The sequence below is a fragment of the Heptranchias perlo genome, chromosome 6 (assembly GCF_035084215.1).
Source record: "Heptranchias perlo isolate sHepPer1 chromosome 6, sHepPer1.hap1, whole genome shotgun sequence".
NCBI lineage: Eukaryota > Metazoa > Chordata > Chondrichthyes > Hexanchiformes > Hexanchidae > Heptranchias > Heptranchias perlo.
The window spans coordinates 99793815-99811434 of NC_090330.1; the positions used below are offsets into that span (position 1 = coordinate 99793815).

The 17620-nt window shown below is 41.9% G+C and overlaps 1 protein-coding gene across 1 annotated transcript in view; it reads right to left on the reverse strand.

Annotated features, from left to right (window-relative positions):
• The window catches only part of slain1a (SLAIN motif family, member 1a), a 78453-nt gene that overhangs the window by 55907 nt on the left and 4926 nt on the right, over positions 1-17620 (reverse strand). Inside the window, exon 2 of the mRNA XM_067985490.1 lies at positions 8509-8648. Coding sequence (XP_067841591.1) covers positions 8509-8648 — 140 coding nt within the window. The remainder of the gene's footprint in view (positions 1-8508; positions 8649-17620) is intronic.

Below are 17620 nucleotides of genomic sequence, written 5' to 3' on the forward strand. Positions count from 1 at the left end.
TGCGGTTTCACGTCGGCCTGTCCTCTGGCTTGGCGGGGGGTGGTGAAGGGCAGGGGTTGCCCTACGTGACGCGGTGGCCTCCTGCGTGGGTGAGGGCTCTCCCACCCGCTGTGGAGTGCACCTTGGCAGCTGCCACAGGCTGCTGGCTGGAACACGCCTGGTTGAAGGGAGACTGTTTCCCCCAGTGTGTGAAACACACTGCCTTGAAGCTAAAATCTCACACTTCCTGTTTTGACAGCTGATTCAGCTCATTTAATGACCTCAACAAGCAAGGTAAGTACACTCAAATGGAACCCCGCTGGCTTTAATTGCCTGCGGGATTCCCACCAGCGGGGCCTGCGCACGCAGCCCCGCACGTCAGCGCGGCACCCGGAAGTGGCCGGGATCTCGGCGCGATCCGGTCACGTGACTGGAAAGCGGGATTTTCGGGGCCCCCCCGCTGGAAACCCACAGGAAACCAGACGGTAAAATCGAGCCCTTTGTGTCCTCATCGCAACTTGCTTTTCCACCTATCTTTGTATCAACAACAAATTTGGCCTGAACCTTTCCCTCTGGTGCCTTTGTGTATCTCTCAGAGCTGTTTCCCCCAATAAGAATAAATGTAACTAAGTTCCTCCTGGCCCCACAAGGTGGGGTCTCCTCAGCTCTGGGCAATGCCCACCACTTCACCGATCGCAGACTTTTCCGATTCCTTCCTCCATCCCCACTACTGACTTACCTTGCTGTGGACCGTTTCCGTGGGTCCCCAGCGACAACCTGACCCCTAGAAATTTAGATCCAGCGGTGATGTCACTCCTGCCGGCTTCAGACGGGAGTCAGTATTGAAGAATGGTAATGAAGCCCGGGAGTGAATATCGCTCAGGCCTCACGCTCCTGGGGGGTCGGACGAATCACAGCCTGCATTGCCCGCTGCACCCCCCGATTTCTGCCTCGAGTTCAAATCGGGGCTTAAATTTATTCCAATTGGAAAACAGGGTAAGCACAGTTCAAGTTTGAAAGATGATCAAGAGGAGGAGAGGTGGATGCACGGGATCGAAAAACCAAGGATGCGATTACAGTGTAACTCTCTTACAACTGCCCGATTTGTGCAAACCTATTTTGTCAATTTTACCTGATGTCCAATATACCCAATTGTCTGGACAGCTTTTGAGTGGACACACTATTATTTGTCAGCTATGACTCAGTGGGTAGCTCTTTCGTGTCCGAATGAGAAGGTTGTGGGTTAATTTCCTACTCCGGTGACTTGAGCAGAAAATCTAGGCTGACACTCCAGTGCATTACTGAGGGAGTGCTGCACTGTCAGAGGTGCCGTTTTTCAGATGAGACATTAAAGCGAGGCGCCATCTGCCCGCTTAGGTGGGCATTAAAGATCCCATGGCACTATTTCAAAGAAGAGCAGGGGAGTTCTCCCAGTGTCCTGACCAATATTTATCCCTCAACCAACATCACTAAAAAAAAGATTGTCTAGTCATTTTCACATTGATGTTTGTGGGACCTTGCTGTGTGCAAATTGCCACGTTTCCCACACTACAACAATGACTACACTTCACTGTAAAGAACTTTGGAGTGTCCTGAAACGCGATATATAAATGCAAGTCTTTCTTTCTTTTTCTGTTTCAAGACAGTCTTGGATTCAGTAGGATGTATACAACCTTTTTGGTCAGCTGGGTATTTAACACATGCAGAAACCCATAACCACGTTTAAGAGCCTAGAAACTAAGTTACTGGGACATCCACACAAATAGAGTTTCTGTTTGTCTGTTACGGAGTGCATTTTCTCCCTTATAGGAACATATTCCACTTATGCTAGTCCAAAACGTTTAGATGCTTTATTCGCAAGAGCCAAGGCTAAGGGACCCCCCCAAACTACAGTCCCCACTGCTTATAGCGGACATGTTCGTGTGAACACGATTTGCCCGCTATACATGAAGGCCGGTATAACGTGGTAGCGTTAATAAAATTCAAAATTATTTCAGTTCTAGTTAGTTGGCCTTGAGTGGCTGCAGAGCAGAATTTGAATTTGTATTTTACAGTTTTAAAGACTGCCAGAGAGAGGACAGTTAAAATTCACACTGCAGCATGTGCTAAAGATAGCTGAAACATCAATAAAACAAGAGAGAAATGGAACAAAAAACAGCCCGGTGTTACCAGCAGTCTATTTTTACCAGATAGCTTTCAAATCTGGGCCATTTATTACAGCTGATGGACTGTAGGCACAAATTCAATGGAAATGTAATAGAGTTCTCTCTTTGCTTTGGTCAGTCCTTAATGGAGGAAATCTCCTGCACAGCCATGCAGGTTTTGGTAAAGGATTCTCATCCAAAAATATAAAATATTAAAATGAAGTCTGCCTCAATAAGGCTATGTAATATGTAATTTATATTACATTCAGTGCACCTTAACAAGGTGCGAACGAGTGAGTAAGCACAGCTGTTTTGGCCCAAAATAAATGGAGCACTTAAGACACTTAAACCAGCAACTTTGAAATTGATGTTAATGGATAATGGTTATCGCTTTTTGGCCAATATAAGTGACTGCCCATTTTAAACATGGATGTTTTAAGTGGTGGGGACTCTACTGTGTTAGTTTAGTAAACTAAAACCAAGCAGCCTATTTGCACAGTGCATTGTTCAGATCAGCACTCTCTACACAAACATCAAGAATAGCATCTTATCTTTCTCGAGCACCCTGCAGCTCTCTGGTTCGAACACCGACTAACAACTCCAGACCTTAGCTGTAATCTCCAGTTTTCTTACAACAGGGGCAGTACTGATGATGTGGAGTGGGATCTGGTAGTGCTCAGGGGTACGGGCAGCAAGTGCTGTTTTGAGTTAAGGCCCTTTGTCAGAACACAATGTTGCTGGGAGTGGGTCTGCACCACTGGTGGCCTTTTTTTTCCCCTGTTGTTTAGTGAGCACTTTTTGTTTTCTTTTCTCTTTCTGGCATTTTCTCACCTTTTTATCTGCAGAGGCCTCTTCTGTATTGTTTAACTAACTGTGCATTTGCTTATTCTTTTAATGTGTTTTCATTGCTTCATTGAGATGATCTTGTATATCACCCAACAGTTAGAAAAGTCATTCAACCCAACAACTCCCTCCCTGCAATTGGAGTACTTACTCCCCCTCTCCTTTTTCTGTCTGTCTTTCTAACTTTATTAAAATGCCTGCTTATCTTTTAGTTTTCAGTTCTGATGAAAAGGTATACACCCAACATGTTAATTTGTCTTTTCTCTTTGTAGAAGCTGGCTGACCTGTGGTTTGGTTACAGCATTTTCTATTTTTAAACTCCGATTTCTATCATCTGCGGTATTCTCCTTTTACTGGCATACTTCCCATTGTTTATCTAGGCAAGCCCAATGATGGGGTATTGACTTGCAAGGTTAACTACAGCGGAGTGGAAACAATCACAACTCCCCGCGGGTTCCATTAATGAGTCTGGCTGGCTGGTCAATACTCAAAGATACTGCAAACCTGCCTGGCTCAAGAATTAGGTCAGTGAATCTGACACAGCGATGCCGACTTTAGGGGACCAGCCTTGAGAAGAATAAATGTTTTCTGCACACTGGCAACTGTTGACTGCATTAGACTGTCTACCAGGGAGTTAACACATGTTGGAGATGGTGGAGTAATCCACTACCAACTTGTGTGGGGTTCTGGCATTTGTCATTGACATTCTGCAGTCAACCAAGGAGTTTGTGGTCAACTCAATGGATGCTGCAGCTGGGTCCTCCTTGCAAGGGTCTGTGGAACCAGTATTAGCATCTCTCAGGGATGCCTCATATTGGGGCCATGGAGGCTGTGGGCTTCACCATCTCCTCCGCCTTGGATGAAGGGATAGGAGTTTCACAGAGGTCCTACAACCTGCTCTCCTGCAGATCAGTGGGAGTGTTGAGCTGTAGCCTGATAGCAGGGGAGGTTGTGCAAGGCTTCCTTGGTAGCCGCCAAGTTGCGGCAGTTTGCAGCCGAGCCCTCTTAGGTCCAAGCTCCTAGAGGTTGCTGACCACGAGTATCTAAAGAGCCTTTGAGCCACAGCGGCCTTCTACCTCCCATACTGCAGCCACTGGGAGAACCTCGTAGAAGTACTGGAGCAGGTAAGACAGCACTTAAGAATATGAGCTAGGTGGTAATCAGTGTCTAGGCGTTAGTCAGTAAAATGATAAACATTTTTGAAATCTTTTTAGTGCAGCATGTTTTTGTAGTAGCTGATGATCTTGCAATGTTAGATGACGTGACTATCAATGTTGGTGTTGGGCCGATGTAGTTTATTGAAGGGTGGAAGGACTGGAACTAATGTTGGACACAACTGTAAATGCAGAGGAGCAGGGATTGTTCAGCGGTAGCACAGTTTAATGAGCTCTGGCTGCAGGTAGATGTTGCAGCCTTCCTGCTTCTTCACTATCTTCTATAGGTCCTCTGCCAATAGTGGTTCCTTAAGTTATCTCTGTAGCAGAGCAAAGTTATGCAGCATATATCAAACAATTTTTTAAAAAATTCATTCATGGGATGTGGGTGTCGCTGGCAAGGCCAGCATGTATTGGCCATCCCTAATTGCCCTTGAGAAGGTGCTGATGACAACTGAGTGGCTTGCTCGGCCATTTCAGAGGGCGATTAAGAATCAACTGCATTGCTGTGGGTCAGGAGTCACGTATAGACCAGACCGGGTAAGGACAGCAGGTTTCCTTCCCTAAATGACATTAGTGAACCAGATGGGTTTTTACGACAATCCGGTAGTTTCATGGCCACCATTACTGATACTAGTTTTTTTTTTAATTCCAGATTTTATTTAACTAATTGAATTTAAATTCCCCACCTGCCATGGCAGGATTTGAACTTATGAATCTGGATTATTAGTCCAGGCCTCTGGATTACAAGTCCAGTGACATAACCACTATGCTACCATACTATTATTATTATTCTTCGAGACCAGTCTTTGTGGGCTGCATTGGAGGAAGCCACAGACCTGTCCAGGCAGCGGAAATGTGGCTGGAATTGGGCTCTAGTTGACACACAGATCTCACTGTAGTACAGTTTGGTCACCGAGCATGGGTCCCCGAGAGGAGTCATGAGCCAAGCGCGTAAACAGCCAGCCTCTCACTTGCTGTTCAGAGGATGGAGGATTGCCGCAATATAAATGTATCATGGCAGCTATCAGGAGAGCAGGCACAGACCTGTATGATGCACTGCTGGTAAGCTCACAGCAGTTGCACATTAATGGAGTGGAAGCTCTTATTATACAGGAAAGCGGTGGGCTCGTCTGAAGGAGCCCGCAGGGTAATGTGGGTGCAGTCAATGATGCTCTAGACTTGGTGGGAAGCCTGCACTCTGTGAACCCCATACCTGTTGCTTCTGGCTGTCCGTGGGGAAAGTGATGAAAGTGTTGGCTTTGGCAAAAATGGCATCAGTCACCTGCTTAAGGCAAAATGAACTGCAGACTGACTGATAGCTCATGTTGCAGCCTGGAAGGAGCCTGAAGCAAAGCAGTTCAGAGTTACAGTGACCTTGACAGCAATGCAATGCCAATGCAGTGCCAACTGTGCCAGTGGGTTGCAGGTAGTGACACAAATCTATGAGAGCCTCCCTTCAAAAAGCACAGTCACCTTATACACTGCTCTTCAGAGAACTGCAGGTTGTTCTGAGCCTATGCACTCCGTTGGGAGGGTAAGGATTCATGCGAGCTTGCCTCTTTCTATCTGCTCTCTCTCCAGCTGCAGCTTTATGTGCACCTTCCTCCTGTTGATGCTGCTCCTCCTTGCCTAGCAAAGTGGAATTGCCAGAAGGATCACATGTAGAAAAAAAGTGCATTGCCAGAGCCTCAAGATTTCAGACATGTGTACAGCCACTACATCCTCTTGAAAATTGACTAAGTATTCAAAAACCAGCTATAAACTACCTGCAAAGTGTCTCCCAAACCTTTGTTGTATTTGAAACGACAGCAGCTGAGGATCTAGTAAATGACAGCTACCATCCTGTACATACCATGGTTTGTGGGTGGGTTGAGGAAGTAGCGATGGTAGTGCTGACGGAAACAAAAATGGCATTGTGGGTCCTGACCATGTCAGTTGACCCCTATTTGCATATATTTAGGAAGCCTCACCTTAAATCGATGTCGCTCAAAAGTTGAGAAGTTGCCCTTTTTCTTCTTTCCCTATTTTTATTCCCGTTACTGCCTTATTTTGGTACAGTAGTGAGATGGAAATTGGCCCCAAAGAGTCCACAATGTACACTAAACTAATATTATTCTACCTAGAAGATTAAGGGGTGTCGAATTGAGGTTTTTAAGATGATTAAAGGATTTGATAGGGTAGATAGAGAGAAACTATTTCCTCTGGTGGGAGAGTCCAGAACAAGGGGGCATAATCTTAAAATTAGAGCCAGGCCATTCAGGGGTGATTTCAGGAAGCACTTCTTCACACAAAGGGTAGTGGAAATCTGGAATTCTTCTTCCCTTCCCTTCTCTCTTTCCCCACCCCCCCCACCACCACCACTTGTGTTTCTATGTTCTTACCTTATAATAAATGGGATTCCAAATAAACCTTTTCCCCGCTGCATATCTCTTTTCTACAGTTTCTGTAACTGACATTTTGAAACATACAGACCATTAACTGTTACTGTGAAAATAGTTATTGTCTAAAATTATGGCAATGTCTGCAAGTGATGCAGCCATCAATCCCAGATTGTTATTGGTTTGAATACATCAATGTTAATTTTAACATCTCTCTTAGGTAAAATAGAACTAGTAAGTGAATCAAGTCTCTGAACTCTACTTTATGATGGGTTTCAGGTGTTTACTATCTCATTATTTCTCAGCGTTCAGTAATACCAGGCTGAGCACGTGTAAATATACATAATCACACATTTATGCCCGGATGGGGTCGGGATAGCTCCAGAGAGTTCAAAATACTTATCAGACACATCTGCTACCAAACGCCTTTCATTAATCTTTCCTTTTTTGGAGTATTTCTCATCCCAGCGTTTCTAGTCATGGAAGTGTGCACAATGACTTTTATGTGCCTTCAAATATAAACATATCATTACTTAATACAGCAAGAGTCATAGTGATGAAAAAAAAACAAAGCTCATTTGATCCACTGAACAGCAGCCTGAAGTTTTAGCCTTCCACAAAGGACTACTTATGATGTGAAACAACAACCCTGCTATTCAAAATTAATCAGATACTGTAAACCCTTATTTGTAATTCTTAAAAATATGAACAATTTTGATTCATTCTTTTGAATGTTAATGTCATGGCACTGTTCTCAGTGGGTTTAGATGAACCCTCAATAGTCAGAGATAATACGGCCATGCTATATCTGGAATTCCTATCCTACCTAAATGTAATATTTCCGGAAACAAAAGCAGCCCATCTACACTACAAATTTACACCTCTGGATTTCTAAAGGCTGAACAGTTCTATTGATTAATTGTTGGATCCTATCAGTCACAATGAGTTGCTGTTGGTGCTCAGAATTTTAACCATCCTGTATATAGCCAGTTGTGGTCACCATACCTCCAAAATGGACACTGATGAATTTGAAAAGGACACAAGAGACAGCAACTCAGCACTGATCTGTACTGAGGAATACCCTATGTACAGAGGCTAGGTTGATCTTACCTACAGAACCAACAAGCTGCTTTGAGTGCTATCAGTGCACATTATATAACTGCAAATTCCTCAAAAAGATAATCAAGAAGATAACATTGTTAAAGCGAAGACAAGTAACAAATTAGAAAAGATTATTTGAAATGAGCCCAGAGACAGATTGAGATTTATAATTTAAAATGATGAAATTGTGGGCTAATTGAGAATTTAGGAGACACTTCTTCCTTAGGCCTGCAGAATTATAGGATAAGCTTCCACAAATTCTGTTTTTAGTTTCACAAAGTTGCATCTTCTTACATACAGTCAATCTAGCTATAATTGAAAAAAACATATTTCAGATAATTTTTATTGTCTCACTTTCATTTTCAAAGGCAAAAACCTTGCTCCAGGCTCCTTCGAGGAGCTACAGAGAAATCAGGGCTGTGGACAGCATGAATCTCTGGCAATATGATCCCTTAGCCAATGAAGAATCATGCGCATAGCAGCATAAGAGCACCAATGGAAGCTTTCCCTTCCTCTCTAAGCAAATATGAAGTGTTCCCATCGCAGTTGTGAAAAATAGGTGTGATTGTCATGTCTAATTATGAAAAACTAGTCAGGAGGTAAAAAGCACATGGATTCTATGTCAGCTAATACTTCAGGATTGTTCTGACCTACAGAACCCACAAGTTGCTTTGAGTGCCATTAGTGCACATTATATAATTGCAAGAATATGATTAAAAAAAAATTAGTAAAGGATTATTTCGAATAACGGAAGGAAAGAGGAGAAATTATTCTCGAGCTAATAAATTCTGAAACAAATGCTGTGCTCGCAATGAATAAAACAAATTATACAATTATAGGCTTATTTATTTAGGAGAATACTATTAGCAGCATGACTTAGGAAACTTTTGTGTGCACTGTTCTTACCTTGATCAAGTCTAAAGCACAATGATCGTTTTGCTGCCTCAACCTCATGACCTGGGTGATCAAGCACCTGTCGGCACCACTCCAAAGGACTCAGGGCTTTCTGTTCCATTGTGGGCTGCTTCCTTGGTGAAACATACAACCTGTAATGAGAAAAAATTCCATTTATATAGTGGTTTATCAAAATATATGTATCTTTCCACGATTAATTCTCATTTTTACAAACTCGTAGGGAGCGTAAAAGTAGTTATTCTTCATGCAATTTCAGTCAGGGCAAGGGAGAAATATTGTTATTTTAGGAAAATCAAAGTTAGTTATAGCCATCTTTAGAAAAACTCAAAACCATGGAGATCTTCAGTAGCTTTTGCGCACCAAAACTAAAAAAACGGGCAGTAGAGGGACCAAAATCGGGGCCACCATTTGCTAGAGATGTTCTGACTACGATTGGATAGGTAAGATTGGAACCAGGCAATGATAGTCCCACTGAGCTGGATGACAGAGGAAAGGCAGTGGAGAAAGATGCTCTAGGTGACAGAGTGTCGAAGGCTGCAAAGAGAATGAGGAGGAATAATGTACCATGGTCACAGAGAATATCATTTGTGACTATGGTTAAGGCCCATCTAGTTGCAGTGAGTGAGATGGAAGCAGGATTGGAGGGAATCAAACAGAGGGATTCAAACAGGAAATCTGAGGGAAACCTGTATCCTACCACTCAATGGTACAAGAAGCAACTACACAAATATGCTACACTACCAGGTCACTTTTTCCCAGTCTACATTACAATTCATAACTAGGAAGCATTCTTGTACATGGTCAATGACAAAAAACGCAAGGTTCATTTAATCAACTAATCACAATGCATAAAGCTAGAAAATATCTAAAGCTGCGCAAATGCATGACTGTGCATATCCAGTTTCAAATTGAGAAGTGTAAACAATCACATTTCAGGCAAAAATAATCTGTACAAAGAAGAAATTAAAACTTGAAAAAAAACAAGTATTCTTATTAATTTCTTGTTTTTTTAGCAAATGCACTTAAAATGGTCAGTTAACAATAATTTTTGCAAAACGTCAACAGGGTCGATATACCAAATGTGCATTACAGGTCGGGAGCATTATCCAGAGGCCGTACATTTTGAAAAATCACGGGTGTGTTGCCAATGTTTTTCCGCCCAGAATGGCTGCAATTTCTGATATGCAGAGTTGACAGGAAAAGCTCCCTGCCAGAAGCATTGATTTGGAAAAGCAGCCCTAACAAATACAAAATGAGTAATCCGATTTTGTATACTCATGTGAACTTTTATTATCTGACATTATTGATAGGAATAACGTCACCATCTTAGCATCATACCAAGTTCTGTTTAGCTAATATGAGCTCATGATAACACAGCTAAAGCATAGTTCATAGGATCTCAAGGTCTTAATATTCATCAAAGAATAAAATACTGAAACCAATTAAGATCTATGGGGTGGGGGGATGGAGATGATGTTCACTGGCTCCGCTAGGCAGAAATGGGGTGGTAACTTACCGCCTGATCCGGACAATGCCATCCTGAAAGGGGCCTGCAACTTGGCACCTAGAGTATCTACCTGTTTCAGGCGGTAGTCCTTTCTAATATGCAAATCGGGGTCCTATGACTTACGCAGGTGCCATTTTGGGAGACATTTGGGCACAGCGTGTGAGCTGCAGCAGGGCACCGGTTTTGCACCTGGCAGTATGGTAATGAGGCCTGGCCTGCCCAATTGACCACGCCACCTGCCGGCACTATCGATGCAGTTTTAGGATTAAAGTTAGTTACTTTGGTTGGTCGCCTGATAGTTAAAATCCACCCCATGATCTCTACTGAGCAATTTAGCAAACTTGTCGCATTAGCTTTTTAAGAAAACCCATTAGCAAAAAAAATTAAATCAAAACAGTAAAATCCAGGTAAATCCAAATTAAATCCAGTGAGCTAGTAGACACTGCATGTTGGTACTCAACAGTCCTCTGACACAAAGTAAAGCTCTATAACAGGTAGAGGAATCCAGCCCAGCGAACTTATGAATCATGGACCTGCAGTTGGGAGACAGTGCCTGGCCAAGGAGCAGGCCCATCAAACAGTTCACCACTTAGCTCACCCTGTGTACCGAGTGAACAAAAATAAACAGGTAGGGTCCACTGGCTGAGGCTGAAAAGGAAAGAAATCATTGATCATATCCTGAAAGCATCTGGTTAATGTGAAGCAGTTAGCACTCAAGCAAGTACTGGGATCCATCTGCAGGGCATTCGATTACAGAACTAGTTATACTGACATTGTACAGGTCAATGGGGAGACCAATTCTGCAGTGTGGAATCCAATTTTGGGCAATGGATCATAAAACTAATACTGATTTATCTATTTTTTTTAATCTATAAGTATTTAAACAAAAGTGACCAGGGTGATTTCAGGAATCTATGAAATAAGTTATGAAGAGAGGCTCAAACGACTAAACTAATTTTCCCTGGATAAAAGACAGAAAGAAACATGACACAGGTCTTTAAAATAATGCAAGTTTTGAAATGATAAGCAAGCATCTTGAACTTGGACAATGACCTCAGGGCTAAAGGAGACAAATATAACATTCACAAGCTTCAGGCAATGTTCAAAATTACAAAAACACTCCCCTCCCCCATTCTCTCTTCCCCTCCCCCCAACCAAACCACTGGATAGTGGGTACATGACAGAGAAGTATATTGATTCAGGTTTAATGGACACCATTAAAGGGCAATTAAAAACAGAAATGATGCAAAGAGAAAAAAAAGCAGGTTATGACATTTCAGAAGGATACACATCCAAAACATCATAATCTGTCTGCTTTTCTTTTGTAGAAGCCGCCTGGCCTATTTATAGCCATTTCTGTTTTTATTTTAGAATTCCAGCAAAGCAGAAGGAATTTAGCAATCTCTAAAGTAGGGGATTAAGAATGGTGATATGGTTGGGATTAAGTGCATGATAGAATATACATACATGAACTCTGGATGGCAATGGCCTGAGGAACCAAATGGCCTTTTCTCATTCCTGACTTCCTTATATTCAAAGAATAGTACATTTTGTTACATTGCAACACCACAACAATTTTCAGTCACTGGAGTACACTTTATAGAAAACAAAAACTTTATGATTTTTGAAAAGAATTGATGGTAAAATCAGATACTGTACTAGACATTAAGAGCAACAGAATATTTTTTAACCTATGAGATATCCTGAGGAATTATTGCTCGCAACTTATGATCAGCACCAAAAATGGCATATAAATCATATCCTCTCCCTCTTCATAATGTGTACTGTTTATCCATGAGTTTAATGGTCCAACTTAATCCTTCGTGATTTGGTTCCATTGCCACTCTGGACAGCATGAGTGCTATTTTTGTGCGATGTGGGTTTAGAATGTTTATGCTTTTGAACATATTCTTGAAAACAAATTTTCAAAGGAAGAACAGTTCCAATAATAATATAAAAAGTAATTTCCCTGAACTATCAAAAATACTTATCGGGAATTATTACAAGTAGGGATTTCCTCAAAACATTACATTTATGTCCACAGTAAAAAAAGAGGCCGTTTCCATAAACAGTCTCCTGAGAACTGAAACCTATACCCTTACGCATGCAGCAGCTGGGACAATTTGCCACAGAACTAACAACTACCCCTGAACTACAATATACCAAACCAGATACAATGTGACATGCCCCACAACATTCTCCTGTTTACTCCAAAAAGGTAGTAAATATCATACTGTTAGATTATGTTCAGGCTAAAAGAAATACTTCAATTTATTTACAAGATGTTACACAGAAACTGGAAAAACACAAGATACTATCAGTACAATACTAAACTTACAAAGTAGGGTCATTATACAAATTTACTCTCCTGTTCATTGGGGGCACATATTGGGAAATTGGGCAGACGCTCCATACGATTTTCCATACTTCTAATGGATAGAAAAGTATAGGGGGCAGGGGACTAAACTTGCAATATGTATTCACACCCATGGTGGGAGGGGGGCGTGAGGCTCCATGCTGGGAGGGTGACTTTGCAAAATAACCCCAATATATAAACTGGTACAAAACAAGAAACAGACGGTTCAAAATACTTGTAGTTCTTTTCAGTAGCTTGTCTCTCTAATGGACATTAATTGGGAGATGACCTTGCATGGAGCCCATTAGCACCTTCACTTGATTGAGGCCTTGTCAAAAAACTAAAAACTATGGGATTAACTGTAAATTATATTGGGTGACATTTTTGATACAAAGACAGTCCATTTGTTATTCACACTTGTTGACCACTTAAATCAGATCTTGTCCAGTTCGTACATACCTGTTAATGGTTTTGAACAATGTACAACTGAAACCCTCTTAGAACAAAACTTCCTTAATAATTCAGTCATTTGAGATCCACTTAATTTTTGTATAGGCTTGAGTACTTTTAACATTTGCCAGCAATTGGAACGGTGGTGTCTCACTGAAATATGCTGGAGTTAAAATATAAAATACCATTATCTTTCAAAGGAGCAATTATTTGATTAGCACCTGGAACCAAGCTTCTGCATTCTGTCTTATCTACAGATCAAAGAACCTGCCTGCATTCTTGGACACAGCTGCACCCTGGTCTTCATTTTGAAATTTGGTCAAGAAAGTCAGCTTTCATTTTAACACAAATTGTTTCAAAATCACATAACACAAATTCTAATTTGACAAGAAGAAAACTCTGGTTTCACCACAGGAATAATACTGATACACAGGCACACTTTGAAAGAAAATATTCTTTTGCTCAAAAGTGGAAAGGAACAAGTGAAGGGAGATAAGAGAACATTGAACAAAGTGGAAAGCTGAAAATCAAAATCTCAAATCAGATAAAGGAGGAAAAACTTCAGTGGTTCAGATAGCCATCGTATGTATATTTTGTGTTGAGACTTGAAAACCATTCCCTAACCTCAAAAACCTTAATTTCTACTCTGTGGTATTGTTCCTTCTTTAACTGTTTTTCTGCTTCTTTCCCAATCTCCATTATTTCTGTGCATCTTTCTCTGGTTGTGCTGTATTCTGCTTCTTTCACACTCCTTGTATGGCTGGCACACACTTTCTTTTAAAGCATTATCTCCATTTGCATCCTATTCTTTTTCTCTCTCTCTCTCTCTCATTCTTTTCCCTTCCCTTTGTCCCCTCTACTGCACGACTCCCAATCCCTGAATGGTTATCAACCATGTTCCTTTACTGATGTACTCAATTTTTATTTCTTATCTTTGTAAAAGTTTACAGTACATAGCAAGATGACAGCTATCACATACTAGGTTGGAGGTAGGTGTGAAGATCAGTTCACACAGAATGCCCATCAGCTACTGCAATACGTGCAAGTGAGAGAAACAGTTGGGGTTGGAATTGAGGTCAGGAGAGAGGCACTGGGTCTGCTGTGTGTGATGGGATGACTGAAGGTAGCCAGGAAGGGGGGTGGGGGGAGGCTCAGAGTACTGAGCCATCTTGGAATTTTGAAGGTAATGGAAAGTCTGCAGGATGGAGGCCTGGCAGCACTGGGGCAGTTGTGTCCGAGGCCTGATAGCACTTGGAAAAGGGATGGAGGTTGGAAGGACTCGGAGTGGGTCTGGTGTGGTGCCAGTCAGGTGCTGGCACCACACACGACAGTTCGATGTGTAACAGCAAAATCAGACCAGTGCGGCCGCCAGCAAGGTAAATCGTGGGTGGGGGTGGTCGCGATCGCAGAGGGTGCGGCAGAGGCCCGGATTCATTTTTGTGGTCCCAGAGGACACCCTGTTCCTCCCGGGCCCACAGAAATAATTCAATACTTAGCTTTGGTGGGCCTCTTTGGTTCCATCACCGGTGGAACTGATCGAATTGTGCACTCGCAGGCTCCAACCAATTCCGACCTAAAATAGCAATTGGGGTCCTATTTACGTCATAGGAACTCCGAATTCCATATTAAAAAGGGACCTATCTCCTGAAACAAGTACGCCTAAATAAGTGACAACAATGGAGTAAAGTTCCCTCTAATATACCGCAATATTGTGTTTGGTACAACCTCAGAAGAGTAACATCTCCATTTTGATTTTTTTCTATATCGCCATACCAACCATCCTTATAACCTCTCAGTGAAACTGCAAACGTGCGCCATTATCGTGAATCTGTAGTCCTGGAAACTTGTCTGAGGTTGCCCAAACTGATTTCATGTAGGACCCTAACAGCTGGCAGAGAGGGGAAATAGTTATCCATCAGTCTGGGCTGGATTCAATCCAAGATCCAAAACAACAGACAGTACACACACCATACAGTCCCTAAGTTCATATTTTATTTACATTAAAAGAATACTTAAAAAGAGCAAGTGCTCATTTGTTCAAATTGCTCTGGTTGTTCTTGTGGGAAAGTGATGATTTTAGATAGTCATAAATATAGTGTCATTACATAGATAGGTTTCAGCTTTTAAAATATGTAATATTTTTACACATTCTATTGATTAATGTTAAAATAAAACAAAAAGGATTAGATAGCAATGCATTTGATTCAGATCATCTGCATGCCCTTTATCATTACATTCTTGAAAGGCTGAAAATAATTGTGTTTTTTATTCTGAGTCAAAAAATACTACCGGTGTTAAAACTGCATTATGTTCACTATTCTTCAATGCTACTTCTGTTCAGTCTCTTTTTGTTCATGATTCTAACCCAAGCATCTAGAAGTGCAATGTACATCAGTACTAAACCAACAGATATTAGAAATGTATTAGAATAAATTTTATGATTGGGTGTAATCAATCAACAAGTGTAAAGTGGGGACCCAATACACCAGATTTCCACCCATTCAGCACTTAATCCAATTTTCTGATCAGCTTTTGTACTGTTTCCAGAAACTCCCACTAGTTTGCAGTTAATTACAGTAAAATTAGGTGCCCCAAGGAGGTTATTTAGATGTCAGTGCAATTTCTCAGTATTTGCATCAGCCATTGAAGATTTGTAGCTCCATTTTGAAGCTATTTAGTATCAGCTTGGCTCAATGGTTGTACATCCACTTTCTGACTCAGGCGACTGTGGGTTCAAACCCCAAACCAGCACTTCAATAGATAATTAAGGCTGACACTCCAGTACCGAGGCAGTGCTGCAATGTCGGAGGTGTCGGGTTTGATTTTAACTCTGGCTGACCCATCTGGTAGCGGTAATAGGGAATATTGACGACCGAGCCTCATTAAGGTGCCGCTTGCCAACTTACTCACCAAAGCAGCCAGGAAGATGTTGGGAAGCGGCTGCCTGGCAGTTAACGTTGGGCAGCAGGAGGCCACCACCAGGGACCCAGGGAACGAGCGGTCCTCGACACAAGGTTAAGAGCTCCGAGGGGGAGATTCCCAGTCAGGGGAGGGGGCCGGAGGCTCAAGATTTCCTTGTGGGACCCGGAAAAGCACTCCTGCACCTCCTGGCCCACAAGGAAACCTGTGCAGAAAAAAAATGTAAAAATTGCTGGGCCTCTTCTGGTCCTGGCTGCTGTTCCCAGTAGGTTTGGCCTGATAGGAAAGCCACCATTGTTCCCCCATTCAGGCCTCAGTTAAAAATGGCAGATCGGGCCCCAATGACATAGATCAAAGATACTACTGATATCTACGAGTGTCCTTGCTGCCTGAATTTAAAATTGGTCAGTCAAATCGGGGTGGAAAAGGAGTGGGTAAGTCCCCCGCTCCATTTTAACTGCCCTCCTCACCCCCTGGCTTGGTTTTGGTCAGGCGGCGGAATTAAAATCATTTGGTAGGAAAAAAAGAAATACTAGAGAACCAAGGGTCTGGCGAGAATGAGGAACTGAAAGAAATTATTACTAAACAAATACTAGAGAAATTAATGGGACTGAAAGTCAATAAATCCCAAGGATCTGATGATTTACATCACAGGATTTTAAAAGAGGTGGCTATAGAGATAGAGGATGCATTGGTTGTCATCTTCCAAAATTCCAAAAAGATTGGAAGGTAGCAAATGTCACCCCACTATTTAAGAAAGGAGGGAGAGATAAAACAGGGAACTACAGACCTGTTAGCCTGACATCAGTGGTAGGGAAAATGTTAGAATCTATTATAAAGGATGTAATAACAGGACATTTGGAAAATAATAATAGGATTCATGAAAGGGAAATCGTGTTTGACAAACTATTGGAGTTCTTTGAGGATGTAACAAGTAGAATAAATAAAGGGGAACCAGTGGATGTGGTGTATTTGGATTTTCAGAAGGCTTTCGAATAAGGTCCCACACAGGAGATTGGTGAACAAAGTTAGAGCACATGGAATTGGGGGTAATATACTAGCATGGATTGAGAATTGGTTAACAGACAGAAAACAGAGAGTAGGAATAAACGGGTCTTTTTCAGGTTGGCAGACTGTGACTAGTGGGGTACCGCAGGGATTGGTGCTTGGGCCCCAGCTATTCCCAATCTATATCAATGATTTGGATGAAGGGACCGAATGTAATATTTCCAAGTTTGCTGATGATACAAAACTAGGTGGGAATGTGAGTTGTGAGGAGGATGCAAAGAGGCTTCAAGGGGATATAGACAGGCTAAATGAGTGGGCAAGAACATGGCAGATGGAATATAATGTGGAAAAATATGAAGTTATCACCTTTGGTAGGAAAAAGGAAAAACAAAAATGCAGAGTATTTTTTTAAATGGTGAGAGATTGGGAAATGTTGATGTTCAAAGGGACCTGGGTGTCCTTGTACATGAGTCACTGAAAGCTAACATGCAGATGCAGCAAGCAATTAGGAAGGTAAATGGTATGTTGGCCTTTATTACAAGAGGATTTGAGTACAGGAGTAAAGATGTCTTACTGCAATTATATAGGACCTTGGTGAGACTGCACCTAGAGTATTCTGTACAATTTTGGTCTCCTTACCTAAGAAAGGATATACTTGCCATAGAGGGAGTGCAACGAAGGTTCACCAGACTGATTCCTGGAATGGCAGGATTATCATATGAGAAGAGATTGAGTAGACTAAGCCTGTATTCTCTAGAGTTTAGCAAAGAGAGGTGATCTAATTGAAACATACAGAATTCTTACAGGGCTCGACAGGGTAGATGTTTCCCCTGGCTGGGGAGTCTAGAACCAGGGGTCAGAGT